General features: G+C 43.4%; 1 protein-coding gene across 1 annotated transcript in view; it reads right to left on the bottom strand.

The window, feature by feature from the left end:
* Window positions 1-25,201, bottom strand: part of LOC128136235 (proprotein convertase subtilisin/kexin type 5-like) — a 277,385-nt gene that overhangs the window by 54,349 nt on the left and 197,835 nt on the right. The window contains exon 9 of the mRNA XM_052775477.1: window positions 21,293-21,393. Coding sequence (XP_052631437.1) covers window positions 21,293-21,393 — 101 coding nt within the window. The remainder of the gene's footprint in view (window positions 1-21,292; window positions 21,394-25,201) is intronic.

The raw sequence follows: 25,201 nt of genomic DNA, 5'->3' as shown, positions 1-25,201 counted from the left end.
AAGCAGAAGTGAGAACAATTAGATACAAAATTGTTTGTCTGACAGACAAAAAATAATGTATGTTGTGTCCTCAAACTATTTATACTCTGAGATACAGCTTTCTTCTTTTAGGCTTCTCAAAATGTTTATGAAACAAGGTAAATGAGAAAAAATGAAACAGAGCAAGTATATTAAATTATATTACAGTAATAGTCATTTGAGATTAAACTGTATCTTTAAGCAAGAACAAATATCATTATTCAAGCTGCTTAGAAACAGTAGATCATAATTTTTGGCCAAATCTGATTTCTTCATTCCACAAGTGGTCTCCCTAGTGACAATTGGGCTAATCCTGGAAAAAGTAAAGAATTCAGGCTCTATTTTTTTTCTGTAATGATAAAGTGCCTGTCCTGGTTTCAGCTGGTTTTCAGCTTTCAAGAGTAAGTGCAGTTGTGATATGATGTGATGGATATATTTCTTTAGACTAACAGGAGGACAAGAAGTCATATGTTCACCAGCAATGGTGTATTTCTGTACCTGTATCAAATCTGCAGTGCACACAGTGATGGCAGAGTCCAGAGCCTGCAGAGTATGGTCCTTTTCCCAGACACAGAAAATAGTAAGTGCTAATAAGAGAACAATCAATTGCCCATTTGCATGTGGATAATGATGGCTTTCTGAGGAGAAATCCCTTAAGAGATATAGGTACCTGCATCACATTCCTTGCTGTGCCTTCTCCAGAGGAAGAATGAAATGGGACTACCCAAAAGACAGTGTGCATAGCCTGCTGAGGGACAACAACATGGAAACAACAGCAAGAAAAACCCTGGGTCAGTTGCTAGTTTTAGGATCAATTGTGATTGTACATCTGGGGAAGCCTTACATTATCTTAGGTTAATACAGGCAACTGTAGTTAGCATGGTACCCAGGCTATTGATTTAATATGTCTGCCAATTCCAGTGATGCTGTACTATTAATATAGTAGAGCTATGACACTATGTCTCAAAAGTCTGCAGGGGGACTGCAATCCAGTGAATCTGCTTGTCTTCCACTTTACTTGTTTTTCCCCTGCTGCAAGAACAGAGAGCAAAAAAGACAGGCTACCCATTCTCAAGGTTAGTGCACGAATGGCCATCAGCACCTAATAAAAGCAACTTCAGAGAAAACCCTGTATTGGTTTTGTGTGGCAAGGTTTTGGTAGCGGGGGGGGTTACAGGGGTGGCTTCTGTAAGAAGCTGCTGGAAGCTTCCCCTGTGTTTGAGAGAGCCCATACCAGCCGGCTCTAAGACGGACCCGCTGCCGGCCAAGGCCGAGCCAATCAACGATAGTGGTAACGCCTCTGTGATAACATTTTTAAGAAGGAAAAAAGTTGGGACGGTGGTATTCGGCAGCTGGAGAGAGGAGTGAGAACATGTAAAAGAAACAACCCTGTGGACACCAAGGTCAGTGAAGAAGGAGGGGGAGGCAGGTTTATCCCCCTGCAGCCCATGGAGGACCCCATGCCAGAGCAGGTGGATGCCCGAAGAAGGTTGTGATCCCATGGGAAGCCTGCGCTGGAGCAGGCTCCTGGCAGGACCTGTGGACCCATGGAGAGAGAGGAGCCCATGCTGGAGCAGGTTTGCTGTCAGGACTTGTGACCCTGCGGGGGACCCATGCTGGAGCAGTCTGTTCTTGAAGGATTGTACCCCATGGGAGGGACCCCATGCTGGGGCAGGGGAAGAGTATGAGGAGTCCTCCCCCTGAAGAGGAAGGAGTGGCAGAGACAATGTGTGATGAACTGACTGCAACCCCCATTCCTTGTCCCCCTGTGCTGCTCGGGGAGAGGAGGTAGAGAAAATCAGGAGTGGAGTTGAGACTGGGAAGAAGGGAGGGGTGGGGGGAAGGTGTTTTTAAGATTTGGGTTTATTTCTCATTATCCTACTCTGATTTGATTGGTAATAAATTAAGGTAATTTCCCCAAGTCGAGTCTGTTTTGCCTGTGATGGTAATTGGCGAGTGATCTCTCCCTGTCCTTATCTCAACCCATGAGCCTTTTGTTATATTTTCTCTCCCCTGTCCAGCTGAGGAGGGGGAGTGATAGATCAGCTGTGGTGGGCACGTGGTGTCCAGCCAGGGTCAACCCACCACATGCAGAAATGCATACATGAAACAACTATCTCACACAAAGAAAAGCATCTTATAATCTTCATATTCTTTGGTTTTCTTATGGTAGTCACTTGTTTTATCTGATCAGTTCCCAGTGAATGTAGTAGTATGCTTAAGCTCTATGAATAAATGCTTGCTTGTGTATTGCACTTCTTTATGGTCATTACACAGTGCTGTATTTTGCTAGTTGTAAACCAGCAGTTATGAGTGTAAAGTATAACCTATTTAGTCAGCATAGGTAATAATCTTATTACTAAAATAACTATTTGCATTACTTAGGTTTATTGATATCAACAGTGGATGGTACTTTCTCATTGATGAAAGGTTTGAACTTGGGATTTGGATGAATCAAAGTCAGAAGAGACAGTCAGTATGACACATTCATTCTGGTGGGCATTGTGCCACCTTCCTATGGAGAAGCCAAAAAACAAAAAGGTTGCTTCAGTGCTGCCAAAAGAATAAATTATACATGCAGTTACATGAGTTAGAAATAGCACCTGAAATAGAATTATGAATCTGCTATGTCTGTGAGAGAGTCTGTGTTTTCTCCCATTATTCTCTTCAGATGAGCTATATACTTTCTTTGTCTACCTGTATGAAGGCAAGGCTAGCACAAGGTAGTGCTGGGAACAGATAAAGAATTTCAGTGAATTCTGATAGCACTGATCCATTCAGAAAACTGACAGTGCACCTCATTCTTTTAAAAGGCAGTATAACTGAGTATAATTACTGAGATGAAAGGAAAACAGAATTCAAATTGTAAGGGGTCAAGAGTATCAGAGGAAGACACCTCAGATTTTTGAAAACTGACCAGATGCAACACTTCCCACACTGATTTTCTTACAGATACTTCATCAACAGGAAAGAAAAGCAGTATACTGTCTGTTTAGGAACAATTTGGGGTAAAGAGAACATATTTCTGTGTCTTCAAAGTTAGGAGAGGATTTTGTCCCATTTATGTGGAGCTTGTTTGTTCATAAATATAGTAAGAGGCTAAAAGTGATAAGGTGGTTGAAGCAAACTGTGGAAATTCTTTCACGTGACCTTTGTATATATGATTCCAGTGTAAGAAAAAATGAGAGGTTATTATTTAAGTCCATCAGCCTTAGCTAGGTCTTTGCTCCATTGATTGACTGCCTATTATAAAAGGGAAATTTAAAAACAGAGTTAGAAATCTTTTTATGAATCTTCCTATTTTTGTAGTAGGTTTGAAATAATGGTCTTAATGATAAAGTATTTTTGAAGTGTAAACATAAATATTTAATTTAGAACCTGTATTTCTCTTGAGCTTTAACCACCTGTACCACTTTTGCAATTTCAGTTATTATATTGAGATTAAATTGGAAGTACTTCCCTGAGTTAAGGTTGCCCAGTGTTTCCCATTTTAAGGTCCTGGTTTCAGTTATATATAACCTTGACAAAGAGTAATTGTTTGGTCTGAAATTTTCCATGTAACTTGCTTTAAAAAAAGGTTTTAAGAAAATTCCCTTCCAGCCATTTCTTAAATTGAGTCTAGGTTAAAAAAAGTTTGACTGTATTCATTTTTAACTTTTGCATTGAGACTTAGTGTGTCTGTGCTTTGAAGCAACAGCTAGAAATAGACAAGTGGATAGCCATTCTTCTGGTGCCAGGGCAATGCCTTTTATAAGTTTTTGAAACATTTCAGCTGGCATGTGCTCTGTTGAAAGTTTTAAGAGTTTGGCAGCTCTATTCCCTATAATTTCTTGGTTCATTAAGTGTTACCCAGCCTCAGCTTTTAGAGGCTGATTAGGGTTGTGATGGGTTAACCCTGGCTGGATGCCAGGTGCCCACCAGAGCCATTCTATCACTCCCCCTCCTTCTCAACTGGACAGGGGAGAGAAAATATAACAAAGAGCTTGTGGGTCGAGATAAGGATAGGAGAGATCACTCACCAATTACCATCACGGGCAAAACAGACTCAGTTTGGGGAAAAATTAACTTGATTTATTACAAATCAACCAGAGTAGGGTAATGAGAAATAAAACCAAATCTCAGAACACCTTCCCTCCACCCCTCCCTTCTTCCCAGGCACAACTTCACTCCTGGATTCTCTACCACCCCCCCAGCGGCACAGGGGGACGGGGATGGGGATTACGGTCAGTTCATCACACGTTATTTTCTGCCGCTTCATCCTCCTCGGGGCAGGACTCATCACACTCTTCCCCTGCTCCAGCGTGGGGTCCCACCCACAGGAGACAGTCCTCCACGAACTTCTCCAATGTGGGTCCTTCCCATGGGCTGCAGTTCTTCACGAACTGCTCCAGCATGGGTCCTTTCCACAGTGTGCAGTCCTTCAGGCACAGACTGCTCCAGCATGGGCCCCCCAGGGGGTCACAAGTCCTGCCAGAAAACCTGTTCCGTGGGCTCCTCTCTCCACAGATCCGCAGGTCCTGCCAGGAGCCTGCTCCAGCGCGGGGTTCCCACGGGGTCACAGCCTCCTTCGGGAACCCACCTGCTCTGGCGTGGGGTCCTCCACGGGCTGCAGGTGGATATCTGCTCCACCGTGGACCTCCATGGGTTGCAGGGGGACAGCCTGCCTCACCATGGTCTTCACCACGGGCTGCTCGGGGACTAACTGGGCATCGATCAGTGGGTGGTGAGCAATTGCACTGTGCATCACTTGTATATTCCAATCCTTTTATTATTACTGTTGCCATTGTATTAGTGTTATCATTATCATTATTAGTTTCTTCCTTTCTGTTCTAGTAAACCGTTCTTATCTCAACCCACGAGTTTTACTTCTTTTCCTGATTTTCTCCCCCATCCCACTGGGTGGGGGGGAGTGAGTGAGCAGCTGCGTGGTGCTTAGTTGCTGGCTGGGGTTAAACCAGGACAGTCCATTTTGGCACCCAACGTGGGGCACGAAGGGTTGAGATAAAGCTAAACCTGACCAGAGCTTATTAAAACAAATTTGTTACAAGCATTCATTATATTGATCTAATAGTCGCTGGTCACTATGTTGATTTATGTGTTCTTAGAGTTGTTGCTCTCATTTTTAAAGCTCTGTTATGTATCACCTCACTTGCTGTATGTAGTCCCTCTTCTGCTGCTTATCATCTGTGGGAGGTGGATTAAGGTTTTCGCTTTGATGTATTGTATAATACTGGTTTATGGTATGACAAAGTTATCAGTTGTGGGACTAATCCGGTATTTGCGCTCAGCATTGTCGCCATCTCTATACTTCAGGAGCCATCTGTGGGAAACTATTAATAATTACACCCTTTACATTTCCTCCTCGGAAAGCTCATCTATGGGTGGGGTACCTTTCTTCCCTTTTCCCTTCTCCTTCAGTCCAGTTACAATGGCATTTGAGAATTTTGGAAAATTTGAATACCCTTGGGATGTTGAGACCAGCACGGTCCTAGCCCTACTGCTAGGAACTAGCATGTTCCTGAACGTGGTTCAGCTCTTGTTTAAGGTTAAACAACTATTTAAGAAGATCACCCAGAGATCTGCCCCGAGGCTGGATAATTATGAGTGGCAGGGTGTGTGGGGTAGTATGGGCAAGTACCTAGAACAGTGGACACCTCCAATATTTTAGAAGTTCACCTCTGAACAAGTGCAGAATCCAGAAGAACTAGTAAAATATTTGGAAAACGTATGCAGTCACCCTGGCAACTCCAGAGAGATACAAATTGCTGCAACGTGCTGGGGCCTGGCCCATGCCTATCGAGCCCTGTTCAACACCACTCACTACCCTCAAGGGGAAGAAAAGGTCTCTGGATCTAATAACAAGATGACAGACACTGCGGCTACCCAAACCTCAGCAATGGGCACTGTGGTCCCTCCAGCCCTGGTGAAGAGCACTGTGGCTACCCAAAGCAAGGCGATGGGCACTGCGGTGCCTCCAGCCCCAGCAACGAGCACTGTGGCTACCCAAGCCCCGGCGACAGGCACTGTGGTCCTTCCAACCCCGGCGATGGGCACTGCAGCTACCCAAACCTTGGCAAGCGATACTGCAACTGAACCAGCGGACCAACCTGCACCAGTATCAGTTACCCCCATACACAAGAAGACATATACAAAAAAATCAGTTCGCTTAGCAAAGGAGGAAGATGAGCCAGGGTCATTACGGGAACAGGAGGAAGAGGCAGAACCAGAGGTAATAACCCGATCCCTATCCTTGAGTGAGCTGCGGGATATGCGAAAAGATTTCGGCCACAGCATAGGTGAGCATATTATCACCTGGCTGCTCCGATGCTGGGACAATGGGGCTAATAGCTTGGAATTAGAAGGTAGGGAAGCCAAGCAGCTGGGATCGCTTGCCAGGGAAGGTGGCATTGACAAGGCAATTGGAAAAGGGACACCAGCCTTCAGCCTCTGGAGGCGACTCCTGTCAAGTGTGAAGGAAAGGTACCCTTTTAAGGATGATATTGTATGTAAATAAAGCAAGTGGACCACCATGGAGAGAAGTATCCAGTACCCGAGGGAATTAGCCATGCTAGAGACGATTCACTATGACCCGGACAACCCACAATTACCCAAAGATCCAGACGACGTCCAATGCACATGACCCATGTGGCGGAAGTTTGTATGGAGTGCACCATCGTCCTATGCCAACTCACTGGCAATAATGACCTGGAAAGACGAAGAGGCACCGACAGTGGATGAAGTGGCTCGCCAACTCCAGCAATACGAAGAAAATCTCTCCTTCTCCCTACAAGCTTGCATTTCGGCTATGGAGAAGCTGTCCTGGGATTTCCAGCAAATCAAAGAGGATATGTCCTACTCCCCACTTGTGAGGACCAATGTCTCAGCTATTAGGAGTGAGCGTTCCTCTGCCCAAGAGAGAGAATATAGAAGGTACACACCACGAGGTGCCCTGTGGTTTTACCTATGTGATCATGGAGAGGACATGAGGAAATGGGATGGAAAACCTACCTCGGTCCTAGATGCAGGGGTATGTGAGTTGCGAGGAAAAACCACCACAAAAGGGGATTCTACCAGGAAAAATGCCGCTCTAGTTTCCAAACAGAGTAGAAGGGCTGATCTTATTTCTGATCCTCTTGAAGGGACTTGTGAGGCAATTTTCCGAGAAGTGAGTACTGGATACTCTGACCAGAATTAGAGGGGCCCTGCCTCCAGCCAGGTGGAGGAAAGGGATAACCGGGTCTATTGGACTGTGTGGATTCGATGGCCTGGCACATCAGACCCACAGGAGTACAAGGCTCCAGTAGACACCGGCGCACAGTGCACTCTAATGCCATCAAGTTATAAAGGGGCAGAACCCATTTGTATTTCTGGTGTGACAGGGGGATCCTAAGAGTTAACTGTATTGGAAGCTGAAGTAAGACTGACTGGGAATGAATGGCAAAAACACCCCATTGTGACTGGCCCAGAGGCCCCGTGCAGCCTTGGCATAGACTATCTCAGGAGAGGGTATTTTAAGGACCCAAAGGGGTATCAGTGGGCTTTTGGTATAGCTGCCTTGGAGACAGAGGTAATTAAACAGCTGTCTACCCTGCCTGATCTCTCTCAAGACCCTTCGGTTGTGGGGTTGCTGAGGGTTGAAGAACAACAAGTGCCAATTGCTACCACAATGGTGCACCAGCAGCAATATTGCACCAACCGAAAATCCCTGATTCCCATCCATAAGCTGTTTTGCCTATTGGAGAGCCAAGGAGTGATCAGCAAAACTCGCTCACCCTTTAATAGTCCCATATGGCTAGTGTGAAAGTCTAATGGAGAGTGGAGACTAACAGTTGACTATCATGGGCTGAATGAAGTCACGCCACTGCTGAGTGCTGCTGTGCCAGACATGCTAGAACTTCAATACAAACTAGAGTCAAAAGCAGCCAAGTGGTATGCCACAATTGACGTTGCTAATGCGTTTTTCTCAATACCTCTGGCAGCAGAGTGCAGGCCACAATTTGCTTTCACTTGGAGGGGTGTCCAGTACACCTGGAATCGACTGCCCCAGGGGTGGAAACACAGCCCCACCATTTGCCATGGACTAATCCAGACTATACTGGAAAAGGGTGAAGCTCCGGAACACCTGCAATACATTGATGACATCATCGTATGGGGCAACACGGCAGAAGAAGTCTTTGAGAAAGGGAAGAAAATGATCCAAATCCTTCTGAAAGCTGGTTTTGCCATAAAAGAAAGAAAGGTCAAGGTACCTGCACAGGAGATCCAGTTTTTAGGAATAAAATGGCAAGATGGACGTTGTCAGATTCCCCATGGATGTGATCAAGAAAATAGCAGCTATGTCTCCACTGACTAATAAAAAGGAAACACAGGCCTTCTTAGGTGTTGTGGGTTTTTGGAGAATGCCTATTCCAAATTACAGTCTGATTGTAAGCCCTCTCTATCAAGTGACCTGGAAGAAGAACGATTTTAGATGGGGCCCTGAGCAATGACAAGCCTTTGAACAAATTAAACGGGAGATTGTTCATGCAGTAGCCCTTGGGCTAGTCTGGGCAGGACAAGATGTTAAAAATGTGCTCTATACAGCAACTGGATAGAATGGTCCTACCTGGAGCCTCTGGCAGAAAGCACCTGGGGAGACCCGAGGCCGACCCCTGGGGTTTTGGAGTCGGGGATACAGAGGATCCGAGGCCTGCTATACTCCAACTGAAAAAGAGATATTGGCAGCATATGAAGGAGTTCAAGCTGCCTCAGAAGTGGTTGGTACTGAAACACAGCTCCTCTTAGCACCCCGACTGCCAGTGCTGGCCTGTATGTTCAAAGGGAGGGTCTCCTCTACACATCATGCAACAGATGCCACGTGGATTAAGTGGGTCGCACTGATCACACAACGAGCTCGCATAGGAAACCCCAGTCGCCCAGGAATTTTGGAAGTGATCACGGACTGGCCAGAAGGCAAAGATTTTGGAATGTCTCCAGAGGAGGAGGTGACACGTGCTGAAGAGGCCCCGCTGTATAATAAACTGCCAGAAAATGAGAGGCAATATGCCCTGTTCACTGATGGGTCCTGTCGCATTGTGGGAAAGCATCGGAGGTGGAAGGCTGCTGTATGGAGTCCTACACGACAAGTTGCAGAAACTGCTGAAGGAGAAGGTGAATCGAGTCAGTTTGCAGAGGTGAAAGCCATCCAGCTAGCATTAGACATTGCTGAAAGAGAGAAGTGGCCAGTGCTCTATCTCTATCCTGACTCATGGATGGTGGCAAATGCCCTGTGGTGGTGGTTAGAGCAATGGAAGCAGAGCAACTGGCAGCGCAGAGGTAAACCCATCTGGGCTGCCATGCTGTGGCAAGGTTTTGTGTCCCAGCTAGAGAATCTGCTTGGAAAAGTACGTTACGTAGATGCTCACGTACCCAAGAGTTGGGCCACTGAAGAACATCAAAACGGCACTGGTGCTAAGCAGCGACAACAGCCTTGCAGGGGACAGCCAGCCTCCTTCCCTTAACACAGCTTCTCTGCAGAAAGCAGGGAAGGTTTGTCAGCAGCTCTGTGCCCTGCAGAAAGGAGTACAGGTTGCTTCTGCCATCTAAGTGCTCTGCAGAGGCAACTGCTGGCCTGGGAAGGCCCCTGGTCTCAGGGGTTCACCACTGCATGGCAGCAAGTCTTCATCTTGTCAGCAGCCGGTGGTGGGGAAGCCACACCTTGGAAAGGGAGAAACAGCAATGAGGTCACTGAACAACTGCTATCCACAAGCAGCACCCCCGTGATTTCCCAACTCCCTCAACGCTGACTTTGTTGTCAAACTGAGAGGCAGTAAAAGTGCTTTCTAGGATTAACTGAGATAACCAGCAGGTGGATCAGGCTGCCAAGATTGAAGTGGCTCAGGTGGACCTGGACTGACAACATAAGGGTGAGCTATTTATAGCTGGGTGGGCCCATGATACTTCAGGCCATCAGGGAAGAGATGCAACATATAGATGGGCTTGTGGTCGAGGGGTGGACTTGACCATGGACACTATTGCACAGGTCATCCATGAATGTGAAACATGTGCTGCAATTAAGCAAGCCAAGCAGTTAAAGCCCCTGTGGTATGGAGGGCGATGGCTGAAATATAAATATGGGGAAGCCTGGCAGATTGACTATATCACACTCCCACAAACTCGCCAAGGCAAGCGCTATATGCTTACAATGGTGGAAGCAACCACTGGATGGCTGGAAACATATTCTGTACCCCATGCCACTGCCCGGAACACTATCCTGGGCCTTGAAAAGCAGGTCTTGTGGCAACATGGCACCCCAGAAAGAATTGAGTCAGACAACGGGACTCATTTCTGAAACAACTTCATAGACACCTGGGCCAAAGAGCATGGCATTGAGTGGGTGTATCATATCCCCTATCATGCACCAGCCTCTGGGAAAATCGAACAATACAATGGCCTGTTAAAGACTACATTGAGAGCAATGGGGGGTGGAACTTTCAAACATTGGGATACACATTTAGCAAAAGCCACCTGGTTAGTCAACACCAGAGGATCTGCCAATCGGGGTGGCCCTGCCCAGTCAGAACTTTTACATACTGTAGAAGGGGATAAAGTCCCTGTAGTGCACATCAAAAATATGTTAGGGAAGACAGTCTGGGTTACTCCTGCCTCAGGCAAAGGCAAACCCATTCGTGGGATTGCTTTTGCTCAAGGGCCTGGGTGCACTTGGTGGGTGATGCGAAAAGATGGGGAAGTCCGATGTGTGCCTCAAGGGGATTTGATTGTAGGTGAGAATAGCCAGAATTAAACTGTATAATATTAGTTGCTATATAACCTTGCTACTGTATGTTATCATGACTATAATTGTTATATGCTATATCCATAGTACTATAGTAAGAATCACTTAGATCAAGCAAGAAAGAACTGTGATAAAACTGAGCAAAGCGCAGTAGTGATGGAACCAGAACTGACTCCAGCATGCAACAATCCAACAGTGCACACCATCCTCCTGCTGCGTCCAATGTCACCTGCTTGTCACACCGCACTGAAGCCCAATCCTGCTCTGCCGACTGAGAGGACTTTGCACCATCCCTCCTGCCCAGAAAGACTGGTATGACAGATGGAGCCCAGAGTCGGGAACTAAATGAACTCAACGAACATTTAATGAACATAACCCATAAACTAAAGGAATGATATCTCTGTGTGTGTATACATGTGTGTGTATATATATATATATAATTTTCTATATATCTCAAAGGGATGGAAAAGGTGATGATGATTGACCAGGATGTAACTGAAGGTATGGGAACTGAGCATGACATCTGTAGTATAGAATAAGGGGTGGATACTGTCCTGGTTTCAGCTGGGATAGAGTTAATTGTCTTCCTAGTAGCTGGTACAGTGCTATGTTTTGAGTTCAGTATGCGAAGAATGTTGATAACACTGATGTTTACAGTTGTTGCTAAGTAATGTTTAGTCTAAAGTCAAGGATTTTTCAGCTTCTCATGCCCAGCCAGTGAGAAAGCTGGAGGGACACAAGAAGTTGGACCAGGCTGGAGCCAGGACAGCTGACCCAAACTGGCCAACGGGGTATTCCATACCATGTGACGTCACATCTAGTATAGAAACTGGGGGGAGTAGGGGCAGGGGGATCGTTGCTCGGCCATTGATTGGTGGGTGGTGAGCAATTGCATTGTGCATCACTTGTATATTCCAATCCTTTTATTATTACTATTGCCATTGTATTAGTGTTATCATCATCATTATCATTATTAGTTTCTTCTTTTCTGTTCTATTAAACCGTTCTTATCTCAACCCACGAGTTTTACTTCTTTTCCCGATTTTCTCCCCCATCCCACTGGGTGTGGGGGGAAGTGAGTGAGCGGCTGTGTGTGCTTAGTTGCTGGCTGGGGTTAAACCACAACAGGGCCTCAGAGCTGAACGCAGTATTCCAGTTGGGGACTCACGAGAGTGGAGTAGAGGGGCAGAATCACCTCCCTCGACCTGCTGGTCACTCTTCTTTTGATGCAGCCCAGGATACGGTTGGCTTTCTGGGATTCAAGCACACATTGCCAGCTCATGTCCAATTTTTCATTCACCAGTACCCCCAAATCCTTCTCTGTAGGGCTGCTCTCAATCCGCTCATCATCCAGCCTGTATTTGTGCTTTGGATTGCCCCAACCCACGTGCAGGACCTTGCACTTGGCCTTGTTGAACTTCATGAGGTTCACACAGGCCCACTCCTCAGCCTGTTAAGGTCCCTCTGGATGGCATCTCTTCCCTTCAGCGTGTCAACCGCACCACACAGCTTGGTGTCGTCAGCAATCTTGCTGAGGGTGCACTCAATCCCACTGTCCATGTCATCGACAAAGATGTTAAACAGCACTGGTCTCAATACCGGCCCCTGAGGAACGCCACTTGTCACTGGTCTCCACTTGGACATCGAGCCATGGACCACAACTCTTTGAGTGTGACCATCCAGCCAATTCCTTATCCACTGAGTGGTCCATCTGTCAAATCCATATCTCTCTAATTTAGAGGCAAGTATGTCATGCAGGACAGTGTCAAACACTTTGCACAAGTCCAGGTAGATGCTGTCAGTTGCTCTTCCCTTATCCACCAATGCTGTAACCCCATCGTGGACGGCCACCAAATTTGTCAGGCATGATTTGCCCTTAGTGAAGCCATGTTGGCTGTCACCAATCACCTCCTTATTTTCCATGTGCCCTAGCATAGTTTCCAGGAGGATCCACTCCAAGATCTTGCTGGGCACAGAGGTGAGACTCACTGGCCTGTAGTTCCCCAGTGTGTGGATTGTCCGGCTCATAGTTCACAAATGAGTTTCACCATGTCTAGTGCACACAGGCGACTCATGGGGGGGGTTACAAAAGTGACCCAGCCTTGGATTGCCTCGAGGCCCTGTCTCTCTGCAGAGACGACTCACGGGGAGCTGTGTAGACAGCTTAGCCCTGGGTTGTCTGATAAACCCTAGAGTAAACAGGGCAGTGGCTGCACCATTCAAAGAACCAAAACCCGAACTGAGCCTTGAAATCCCTTAACAAATAGTATGCCCTGAGGCTCAATCCAACCACTATCCAGTTGCTGAGGAAGCAAGGTAAAAAAAAAAACCCAAAACCAGAGGGTTTCAGCTTCGGTTTCAAATGACAACCTTGTGTATTCAAACAATCACAGACCAGCAAAGGAAAGATAAGAGGAAACTCCACTCAGATATACATAATCCATTTAGGCATATATCAAAATTCACTCAGACATAGTCATACACACCATTCCACAAGTCAGGGGATAAAAACTCTAAGATTCAGGTTGGAAAGGGGGGAGTCACTTCTCCAACTATACAGTTGGCTTGCGAAGGAAACACACATACACACACACACACACACACTCCCCTTGATCGGGACGCCGGTTGAGGTAACTTCCCTGGGATTGAGAGCCCTTACCTGGAGGGGTAAGTGAATATTGTTTATGCTTTAAGTTTGTAAATGCGTTTGTGGTTGTCTGTGAATCGCTTGTGGTTGTAATAATGTACTACTCTTGCCTTAAAAAATTGCAATAGTGCATTCCTCCATTGTATCTGTAAAACCTGCAATAGTGGCGTGTTAAGTCTGTAAGTGAAGTTCAAATAAGTTGTTTGCTTGAACCTTGCAGTTAAGTCTGCAAGTGAAGTTCAAGTCGTTTGCTTGAACCTTGCAGTTAAGTCCTTTTCCGTCACATTAATTTGGCGTAGTCAGCAGGATACAATGGAGGAACTATTGCAGAAACATGGTTGTAAATCTTTTCCTGTAGACAAGGAGAAGGCAAAGAAGTTGTGGAGGAGTAAAGAGAAAGTGGTGGCATGGGTAGAGCAGTGTAGGAAGGAACAAAAGAAAAAGAAAAATGGGAAAGGTAAAGGTATCCTGTGCACTATTTTTGGAGCATGTCTGACTTGTGCACAGGAGGAAGCACTGAAATCTGAGACGGCAAAAATAACTGGTGCAGCCGATCTCACTGAAGCTACAAAATTCAGGGCATTAGAAACTGAAGTTGAAGTGACCAAAACTGCTTTAGAGGCAGAACGAAAGATAAGTGCGGCCTTGAGTATTCATAATGGACAATTGGAGGTTGAAAATGTGTTTTTGAAAGATGAATTAAATTCTGAAAGGGAGAAGAACAGAAAATTACTAGAAAAATTAAAATTGTTCAATGATACAGAGCAACGATACACTGATTGGGAAAAGGGTATGTTATTGCTAATCCGAGCAGTAAAAAAGGCTGAACGGATTCGCACAAGCCAGGAGATGGTTGTTCGGGGTCCTTTCCTTCTTCTGGAATCAGTCAGGAAAGGGACTGCTCCCGCCGAGGGAATTGCCCAAAAACCCACCATCCAGAAATGGTACTCTTACTTGGAAGGTATCAGTCAGTTGGTTACTATTATTGAAGGGCCAGTAAAAGTATCTAAATTACAAAAAAATGTTAATGCAGACCCTTCTATGTTAATCAAACCTAATAAACCATCACCTATTCTAGAAGCACCCCCGTTTACAGTTGAATCAGACCTGACAGGAGTATGGTTTACAGATGCTTCTGCAGTACGAAAAAATCAGACTTGGCAATATACAGCAGTTGCTCTGGAGATAAAGACAGGAAGAACTGAGATTGAAAAAGGAGAAGGTAGTGCCCAAATAGGGGAACTACGAGCTGTATTGTTAGCTGTGAAATTTGGGGCTCAAATTATATACACTGATTCCTATGCAGTGTTTAAAGGGGCAACAGAATGGATAGGACATTGGGAAGCCAATGGTTGGCAGATCAACCGGGTTCCATTGTGGAGAACAGAGGATTGGAGGCAACTATTAGAAGTAGGACAAGGAAGAGCATTACAAGTAGGATGGGTAAAGGCACATGATAAAAACCTTACTGAGGCTACTCACTGGAATAACAAGGTTGATTATCTATCTATATCTCACCCGCATACATATAGTAGAAACGGATGCGCAGGAGCGGGCAAGATTGAGAGAATGGTTACACGAAAGACGTGGCCACACTGGAAAGGCCGATCTGTACAAGGAGTGTCAAGCAAGAGGGTGGCCTGCCACAGTGGCTGACTGTGAAAGGACAATAACACACTGTCCACAGTGCCGCTTACGATTAAAAATGGATCATCCGAATCAGGCCCCACCTTTGCATATCAGAGCAGGAAAGACACTCTGGCAGACTTGGCAGATCGATTATATCAGGCCACTTGGAACATCTAACTGATATAGGTATATTCTAGTAGGAGTAGAGGTAGTGTCCGGTTTGACCCAAGCCACTGCAACCACAGCAGCATCTGGAGAATGGACCATTCGAGTGCTAAAGGAGTGGTTTAGTACCTTACCTATGCCTTCTACTATCCAAAGTGATAATGGTTCGCATTTCACAGCAGCCATCGTCCAGGAATGGGCAAGGGGGGAAGGTATTGACTGGATCTTCCATACTCCTTATTACCCTCAGGCGAATGGAATAGTGGAACAAATTAATGGACTAATCAAAAGATTTGCAAGGGTCCATGCATCAAACTGGGACTTGAGACTGTCTGAGGCAGTATATACTGTTAATAACAGATGGGGTGAAAATGGAAACGCAAAAGTTAAGGCATTCTGTCCTACTGGAGATTTAATCTCCAAGAAACCACATGAAGCTGGCAAATTCCCCACACAATTGCATTCTGGCCAACCTGTAATGGTCAAGTTACCTCAAATTGGAGTTGTACCCCTGATACTGACCAACCCGAGGGGGCTGTATGCATGGGAAGCAAAAGATAGCTCCAATCGCATATATCGGATAAGTAGCAGGTGGATTATACCAGATTTCTAACCAATTTATCGTCGAGTGTGTATACGTTCGAGCAGCTCTCTTCTCTTTAAATTATAGGACTGTTCCAGTTGAAGAAGGATAAGCGACAACTGGGAAGACACGGGGTGGAGACCTCACAGACATCAATCCGAGCTGATGTGAACTGTACCTTAGAGGAATTGACAAGCTACACAGACCTGGAGTGTGGATCAGGAGTTTTATCTTTTGATTTTCATATGTTTGTCTTTGGTAGGAATAATTGTTTGTTAATCTAAGTGTTGATAGCACTATACTATGGCTGTAATTGTAAGGTTTTTTGTAATAATTGTTGTTAGTCCTATAATAACCATATGCATAAGTAAACAATCTAGGATATGGAATAGACAGCCTCGGGCTTTTGAGCAACACATTGATGGTTCCCCAGTCGTGAATCATACCGAACAAGACAATATGATCTACAAGATGATACAAGGTTTTGCTCGCATGCTTAACTTTTCTCATGTGACTACCTGTTTGCCTTTACCACATACCCCCACTCAGGGAATCCCCATAACAGCTCTCCCCGTGGATATAGGTAAGAATTTAGATTGGCTCTGGAATCAAAATAAGTCTATCATTTGGGGTGAATTTGAATGGAAGTGGCCATTTAACAATACGTTAAATCGAACTTCCGTTTGGAGCCTAAATTGTTCCTATGCCCCACTCTGTCGGGACAATAAGACTTTAGGATGTAGGGGCAAACAGCCTCAATCCTCCCAACAGCCATGTTCCAAACACCCTTGGGCAGATACACGGTATGGGGATGAGCCATATTGGGGAAAACGCTTAGTCCTGAGGTATGTGGAACCGGTAAACACCCAGTGGTGCTTTGAGTTTCCTTCAACACCTGGTAATTCATGTATGTGGTTCAATGTGATGGAAGGACCACCTGCTAATTGTTTATGGTCTCAAGCCCATGAGGAGAGGAAAGATGACAGGAAGGAGTGCTATCCCTGGTGGTCTAGACAAAGGTTCTCAACACAACCCAATGTGAAAAAAACACCCCTGTGGAATTGTACAAATATCATAAATTGTACCACTGGTGGGGATCTAGAAAATAGTTGGTTGTGGTTAATTCCTTCATTACGGCATTTAATCAGTGCTGCCTGCTTGTGTCAAAATTACACCAGGCCATATCCCCCAGCAACGGGATGTAATACTAGCATAAGCTATAAAGACTTAAAATATTCTGAGAAATCCTCCTGTCGCATTCCTCGAACCATGGATAATTGTGATGACTCACTTATATATGCTCCACGTCAGTTAACGTGGATATGCTCAAAATCGACTTGCACTGGATATGATATTACTCAAAGAACAAGGGGTGTGCGGATACTTGAAAGCAAACCATGAACAAGAAGAATGTTGCATCACAATTCCTAATGTGTCACTACCTTTTCGGGAAAACCTCCAGAAGATGAAGAAGATAGTCGAAGTTACTCATGAACTGCAGGACCAAATGAAGGACACCTGGTTGGGAAATATTTTTGGTAGGATAGGATGGGTATTTTCTGGATGGATTGTTAACTTGTTACAAACACTGATTGTTATTATAATTTCTATTATTGTAGTATGCATTGCCGTTAGTTGTGTAAAAAGAATGATTGTAAAATCTATCTCTGAGGTAAGGGCTCACCCAGAAATTGAGGAATACCTAACTCTACTAAAACACACAGAAGAAACTTATACCAATACATCGGTCGATGATGACATGCATGTGGTTGAATTGTGACTCAGGTCATGGGGTGGATTGTGTGGATTGTCCGGCTCATAGTTCACAAATGAGTTTCACCATGTCTAGTGCACACAGGCGACTCATGGGGGGGGTTACAAAAGTGACCCAGCCTTGGATTGCCTCGAGGCCCTGTCTCTCTGCAGAGACGACTCACGGGGAGCTGTGTAGACAGCTTAGCCCTGGGTTGTCTGATAAACCCTAAAGTAAACAGGGCAGTGGCTGCACCATTCAAAGAACCAAAACCCGAACTGAGCCTTGAAATCCCTTAACAAATAGTATGCCCTGAGGCTCAATCCAACCACTATCCAGTTGCTGAGGAAGCAAGGTAAAAAAAAAACCCAAAACCAGAGGGTTTCAGCTTCGGTTTCAAATGACAACCTTGTGTATTCAAACAATCACAGACCAGCAAAGGAAAGATAAGAGGAAACTCCACTCAGATATACATAATCCATTTAGGCATATATCATAATTCACTCAGACATAGTCATACACACCATTCCACAAGTCAGGGGATAAAAACTCTAAGATTCAGGTTGGAAAGGGGGGAGTCACTTCTCCAACTATACAGTTGGCTTGCGAAGGAAACACACATACACACACACACACACACTCCCCTTGATCGGGACGCCGGTTGAGGTAACTTCCCTGGGATTGAGAGCCCTTACCTGGAGGGGTAAGTGAATATTGTTTATGCTTTAAGTTTGTAAATGCGTTTGTGGTTGTCTGTGAATCGCTTGTGGTTGTAATAATGTACTACTCTTGCCTTAAAAAATTGCAATAGTGCATTCCTCCATTGTATCTGTAAAACCTGCAATAGTGGCGTGTTAAGTCTGTAAGTGAAGTTCAAGTTGTTTGCTTGAACCTTGCAGTTAAGTCCTTTTCTGTCATGCCCACGTCTTCCTTTTTTCCCTTTTTAAAAATGGGGGTTATGTTTCTAAAAAGGGAAAACACTTCCAGGGATGGGGCATCTACTTCCAGGCATGGGGGATGGTCTTAAGACATCACAATCAGCAATAGCTTTGCTGTAGGCAGTGTGCTATAATTCTTTGAAACTTTGAAACAATGATTTGTTAGAAAATGAACACAAAATCCTATACAGACGTACAATCTCTGAATTGCCAGCAATGTTAATGCATTAAAAAAATAATTATTAAAAATTTCCACAAAATTTAGTTGTGGCGCATGAAATTTTATCTGTATATGCAGATTGTCTGGAACGAACTTAAGTATTTTACAGCTGAGATTAAGAAAAGATAGAAAAGAATGTGTTTTTTTGGGAAATAATAGCATTATCCTAACTTTTCAAAATAGTTTTGTTTCTACTGATTGCATTAAGAAAATTAATTATAATGATACAAGTGCTGGACTGCTTAACATTATATCAGCTTTTCAATTACAATTTCTTATTTTCATGACTATAATTCAGCAGCAAAAATTTATTCTGTGTTGAATATTGGCCCATGGTTTCTTTGAAAAAGTAACATAGAAAATGGAAACATAAACTTGCTGCTACAAATTGCATAGCATTTGAAATTACTTTGTGCACAAATTTTTTTAGTTCCTTCAAAGGAACTGAGTGTACTCAAAGGAAACCAGTTTTCCTCAGAATTTAATAGAAGCAATCTCTTAGCATTTAGAAACATTTGATTTCAAGCAGGATTTGGGGTGGAGCATTACAACTTAGACCTGCAAACATAATCCAACACAGCAGAGAGTAATGCATAAGATATTGAAAGACATATTTACCTGATAAAGCTCTAATATATCTGCTGTTACAGAAAGCACATTAAAGATACATATTAGACACAAAGAGCAAAATCCTGCAGTTGAGAAAACTTTTCTGAGCTAAAGGTAAAAGTACTAAGGAGCTATAGTATCTACTTTTTTTAAAGCTGTGGAACTTAACCCATTAGAAAAGACAGCCTGCTTGTTTCAACACACAGAAGTGTGGGGTTTTCTTCGTATTGTATTAATTTATGTTCATACTAGCCCAGCACTGTCCCAATACTTTTTTTAACATTCAAGAACACAGACTGTGAAAAGGAGCCTGATAAATGCCTGCAGAGTACAGCAGATCCTGGGCAGCACTGTGAGGGTACATTAAGCCATTGTGAAGATACCTTAAACGATTCAGTGGAAACTGCCTGTGCTCAACACCATTTCAAGTTATTTCAACACCAACTACTCTGCCATCATTTCCATTGTGTCATCTTTCCTACATGTATAATGAGCATGCTAATCTTTCCTGACCTTGGAAGGGTACTGTGAATTTCTGTAACAGGGAGTTTCTAAAGCACTTTGAGATCCCTGAATAAAAGGTGCCAGTTCTATCCATATAGACAATGAAATCATCAGGCACAGTGAACATGGGTTCACGAAGGGAAAGTCCTGTTTAGCTAATTTAATATCCTTCTATGATAAGGTCACCCGCCTAGTGGGTGAAGGAAAGGTGGTGGATGTAGTTTTTCTGGATTTTAGTAAGGCTTTTGATGCTGTCCCTCACAGCATCCTTCTGGACAAGTTGTCCAACTGTGAGATGAGTAGGTTCACAGTCTGCTGGGTGAAGAACTGGCTGAATGGCAGGGCTCAAAGGGTTGTAGTGAATGGGGCTACATCTGGCTGGCGACCAGTCACCAGCAGTGTTCCTCAGGGCTCAATTCTAGGGCCAGTTCTGTTCAATACATTTATCAGTGATCTGGATGCGGGAGTTGGATGCACCCTTAGCAAGTTTGCTGATGATACCAAACTGGGAGGTGCTGTTGACTCTCTTGAGAGACAAGAGGCCTTGCAGAGGGATCTAGATAGATTGGAGCATTGGGCAATCATCAGTGGCATGAAATTTAAGAAGAACAAATTCCAGATTCTGCACCTGGGACAGAGTAATGCCAGACACAAGTATAGATTTGGAGAGGAGTGGCTGGAGAGCAGCCCTGCAGAAAGGGATCTGGGGGTGCTGGTTGGCAGTAGGCTCAATAGGAGTCAGCAGTGGGCCCTGGCAGCCAAGAGGGCAAACAACATTCTGGGATGCATTCAACACAGTATAACCAGCCAGTCAAAAGAGGTAATTGTCCCTCTGTATTTAGTGTTGGTGCAGCCTCACCTTGAGTATTGTGTGCAGTTCTGGGCCCCACAGTTTAAGAAGGATGTTAAGGTACTTGAATTCTTCCAGAGGAGGGCAGCAAAGCTGGTGAAAGGGCTGGAAGGCATGTCCTATGAGGAGCGGCTGAGGACTCTGGGTTTGTCTAGTTTGGAGAGAAGGAGACTGAGGGGAGACCTCATTGCTCTCTACAGCTTCCTGAGGAGGGGAAGGGGAGAGGGAGGTGCTGATCTCTTCTCCCTGGTATCCAGTGACAGGATGCATTGGAATGGTTCAAAGCTGCGCCAGGTGAGGTTTAGACTTGATATTAGGAAGCATTTCTTTACCAAGAGGGTGGCCAAACACTGGAACAGGCTTCCTAGAGAGGAGGTCGATGTCCCATGCCTGTCAGATTTTAAGAGGCATTTGGAGAATGCCCTTAATAACATGCTTTAAGTTTTGGTCAGCCCTGAAGTGGTCAGTCAGTTGGACTAGATGATCCTTGTAGGTCCCTTCCAACTGAACTAGTCTAGTCTATATATGGGTTGGTTGTTTTAGGGGTTTTTTTGGGGGGGGAGGTGTTGTTTGGGGGGGTCAGAATATAACTCATATCTTACTTTGCTTCCAGTGCCAGTGCAATGATGCCTGCAGCCATAGGTGCAGAGGCTGAGGTTCCAGTATGGCTGTCTGTGCAACGCTGCCTCAGGTCTGTGGTGATCTGGAAGAAATGGAATATGCAAAATTTAGAACACAGTTTCAGAAATCAGAACAGGTTTCATTTGTTCAAATGTGTCACATGTAAGTGGACTGTATTTCCTTCTTTCATTTCAAGGGGAAAAAAAAGCTTCATGTATTCAATGATTTGAGATGTTTGCATTCTGCACAGAGCTTGAAGATGTTCATGAAGTTGGAGAATTGTTCTCTATTGCACTGAAAATGTAAGTTAGTCTCAGTTTTTTTCATGGCATGACCAACAAAATACCTATAAGTTAAAAAAAACATGTACAGGGTTTTATAACAGCATGGTTAGAACTCTGCCCTTCTATTTGCATTTATAGAGCACTTCCCATCCAGGACTCTCAAAGTGCTTTACAAATAGGAATTAATTAAATGTCACAGTTCTCCAATCATACAGACTGATTATGCCCATTGTAGAGACTACAAAACAGAGCTACAGAGGCGTTAATTGGGTTGCCTGAAATCACACTGGAAGTATGTGAGAGAATAGAATAGTTATGCTCATACTAAGTGCTGTGTTTAATCTATAGTCCCTTCCTTCCTATTTTATGCAATAATTCCCATGGAATTAAGTGACATCTGTAAATCCTGATATCATCACAGATTTAGTTTAGAGATCATCTATGCTGCTATATATTTTTATATGTGATCTAAGTGGATGTATAAAGCCATAATGTGCAATACCAACTAAAGAGACAGTCTTCTACTTAGTGTTAGGATGTTCCTATCTCATAAAGAATTTTAGGTAGATATTTTCTGTAATACAATAAATCACACACAGAAATGTATTTATTCTGAAGCTACTTCTTTCAGGAAATCTAAAGAGATTCTATTCTATATTTCTATTTCTGAAGAAGTTTTTCCTAGGAAGAGCAAGGCAGTAGAGACAAGAATTCGCTACCACATAACAGAAGCTCAAGCAAAATCCATGTGCATGTTAGAACACTTACTAGCAGACAGCAGTCCACAGCACAGAAACTTCCAAAAAGGTGGCAGACTGAATGACCTGTGAGGCCAAACCTTATTCTCAGCATTTCAGTTGATACTTGAGATTCAGTCACTAATAGACATAAAATAACTGCTTATGAGGGGCAGAGAGGAAGTTATTTATGAAAATTTTTACCTAAATAAGAAAAAGTTGCTCAAAATATATTCACTAGCATCATACTTCACTTGCAAAACAGATGTGCACAAAGATGCAGGAAGGAGAGGATCAAAAATCACAAAAAAGTACAGGATGTAAAAATATCTGTCTGGCTTTGAAGCTGGAAGCTATGCAAAATATGATCTAAAAACCTAGCCACATGCCATCTGAGAACAATACAAACAATTGCAAATAGGAGGTATAGTTTTCACACATATGCATTAATATTCAGAAGTAGATATATTACATAATTCATATAAGGCTGCTGAAAGTTTTAGTGACATGTAAAGATGTGCAGGCTAACACAAAAGACTTCTAAAATAGAAGTTAACAAGACCTATGAAGTGATTGTTGAAAGCAGGTGGGAGTACAGTGAAACAAAATGGCAGGTTCTAGAAATTGAAAAGGATGGATTTATAATGTCATGCCCTTAAATTTACTAAAGGCCAGATTCAAGAATACTGAAGTCTAGAAAGAACCTTTTTTGCTCTATTATTTAATATCCTTCATATTTGCACACACATTTTCATTAAAAAAATCTTTTATCTATTACCAACTAAAAGTTGAATCCTACAAATAAAATGTTCATATCTTTTCTTTATCTCTCTTCTTCCCTCCTATCAACTGTTCATTAATTTAGACAATGAAAATTAAGTGTTGCAAAACCTATTTGCATGCACATCCTATAAATGCACTGAAAATGTTAAGAGATGAAACTGCAACAGGAACAGCCCTAAGACTACACTGCCTATATGTGCAAATGCAAGTAGTGATTTTGCAGATGAAATTAAAATGGCCAAGGATTACAGGATGACACACATCCAAATAGTGATACATAAGCTTCTGGTATCCCTTTTGGAAAAACATTGGTCAAAGCAGTAGCGGGGAATGGAAGGGAGGCTAAGAAAAAGGAAGGGCAGAAAAAGACTAACACATGCTTGTCTCTTTCACAGCCTTGTGACTTGTTCCCTTCCAAGAAATGTTGCAGCAGGCACTTTCCTTAGATGACTGAAGGATAACAAAGCCTACAGGAGCTCAGGCTTGGAGAAGAGCCTTCATAGCAGCTTTGCCCCGAGACATTTTCTAAATATAGTGAAAAGCACACTGCATTGTGCTCTCTGTGTTTCTGATCCTCCAGAAGAACACACTTCCAGAGCGGTTTTGTCCTGTACCTACAGATATCAAGCATAACAAAACCATGACCCTTCTTTATTCTGCAGTGTTGTCTCTCATGTTCTAAGCAGACATTGTGGAAGCAGTTAGAACTACAGCCTCTTATCTCAGCAACTATTTCAGCAGAGAATGTGTAAAAAAAGCTTCCTAAGTGGAAAAACCATTTGAGCTATTTCAAAGGGAATTTACTGACAGGAGCTGAGATGTTTAAGTGTAAATTACCTCAAAGATCTAATGCATGTATTTCAGCACTATAGATTCATTGTCAGAGAAGTCTTTTGTCTACCTTGAGAAACAAAAGAGAATAGGACCACCAACAGGCTAGCGAGTTTCAAGAAGTAAAATGATGCTACAAATTCCTGAACCACATGAGGGTAACATCTTTAATCACAATAAAAGGACACATGATACTTGACAGCACCATGAAGCTGTTGTTACTGTATGTTAGCTGTCATTCCATTCAAAAGGGTGGGTAGGAGCAGTAATTTTTTAATCTTTTGCTGAGTGCAACACATTTGTATGCATCAAATACCATTATAACAATGGCTGATCTGTGAAAATGCTGATGAGATTACCCACAATCAGTCCATGTAATATTTCTAGGGCCCTGAGTTATGTCCACTTCTACCACTTTTGAAAACACTAGATTTGACTGAAGGCAATGACAATGTATCTGGTACTGGCGTAGTTTAATCAACATGAAATTAGCAGCCTAGGACACCTTGAGGAAAGTTAGATAAAAGTTATAGCAATCACCACAATATACTGCAATCCCTGCCATATGTGGAAGTCCAGCAGCTTTCAGAAAATGCACAGATTTATTAAAGAAAAAACTAGACACACCATAATAGTTTTGTATAAGCAACTTGCTCTGAAGATTTAAGGAGATGCCATTTCTGTACAGTCATTATTAAGGTTGTTCCATCAATATTCCCATAGTTATATCTATTGAGAGGTTAATGACTCAGGTCAAAACCAGAATTTTCCTTAGCAGAGAACATGCTTACTCTTCCTGTCCTAAGTCTCTTATTTCCTGCTATTTCTTATTTCATTACTTGAGCCTTCTGAACCGATTGAACCATTTTTTACCTGCTGCTATAATTCCTCAAGATATATTGATTTCTACCAATCTGTGTCCCTAAAAGTGACAAGGGTTTAACAAAAATCTACTGTTCCTTACTGCATCTGTATATGTGTATCTGTATTTATTCAAAATTGAAGGTGCCATGTTGTATTTCGATACTCTGTGTTTTAAGAACTGATATGTTCAGAACAATGGTTCTGTTGCAAATATTCTGGTAAAGAAATAAAAATTTAATCACATAAAAGAGTTTGGTTTGATTAAGAAGTAGAAAATTGTGAAGCATAGGTATGGGAGTATTAAGTTTGAAATGTAGTCATAGGAACTTTAGAAAATGTACTATGTGTAACCATAAGAATTCAAGTATTGTCTAAAATCAGTTAATCACAG

The sequence above is a fragment of the Harpia harpyja genome, chromosome W (assembly GCF_026419915.1).
Source record: "Harpia harpyja isolate bHarHar1 chromosome W, bHarHar1 primary haplotype, whole genome shotgun sequence".
In the NCBI taxonomy this organism is placed as follows: Eukaryota; Metazoa; Chordata; class Aves; order Accipitriformes; family Accipitridae; genus Harpia; species Harpia harpyja.
The sequence above is the reverse complement of the archived record's forward strand: the minus strand, read 5'-3'. Positions and strand labels throughout refer to the sequence as shown.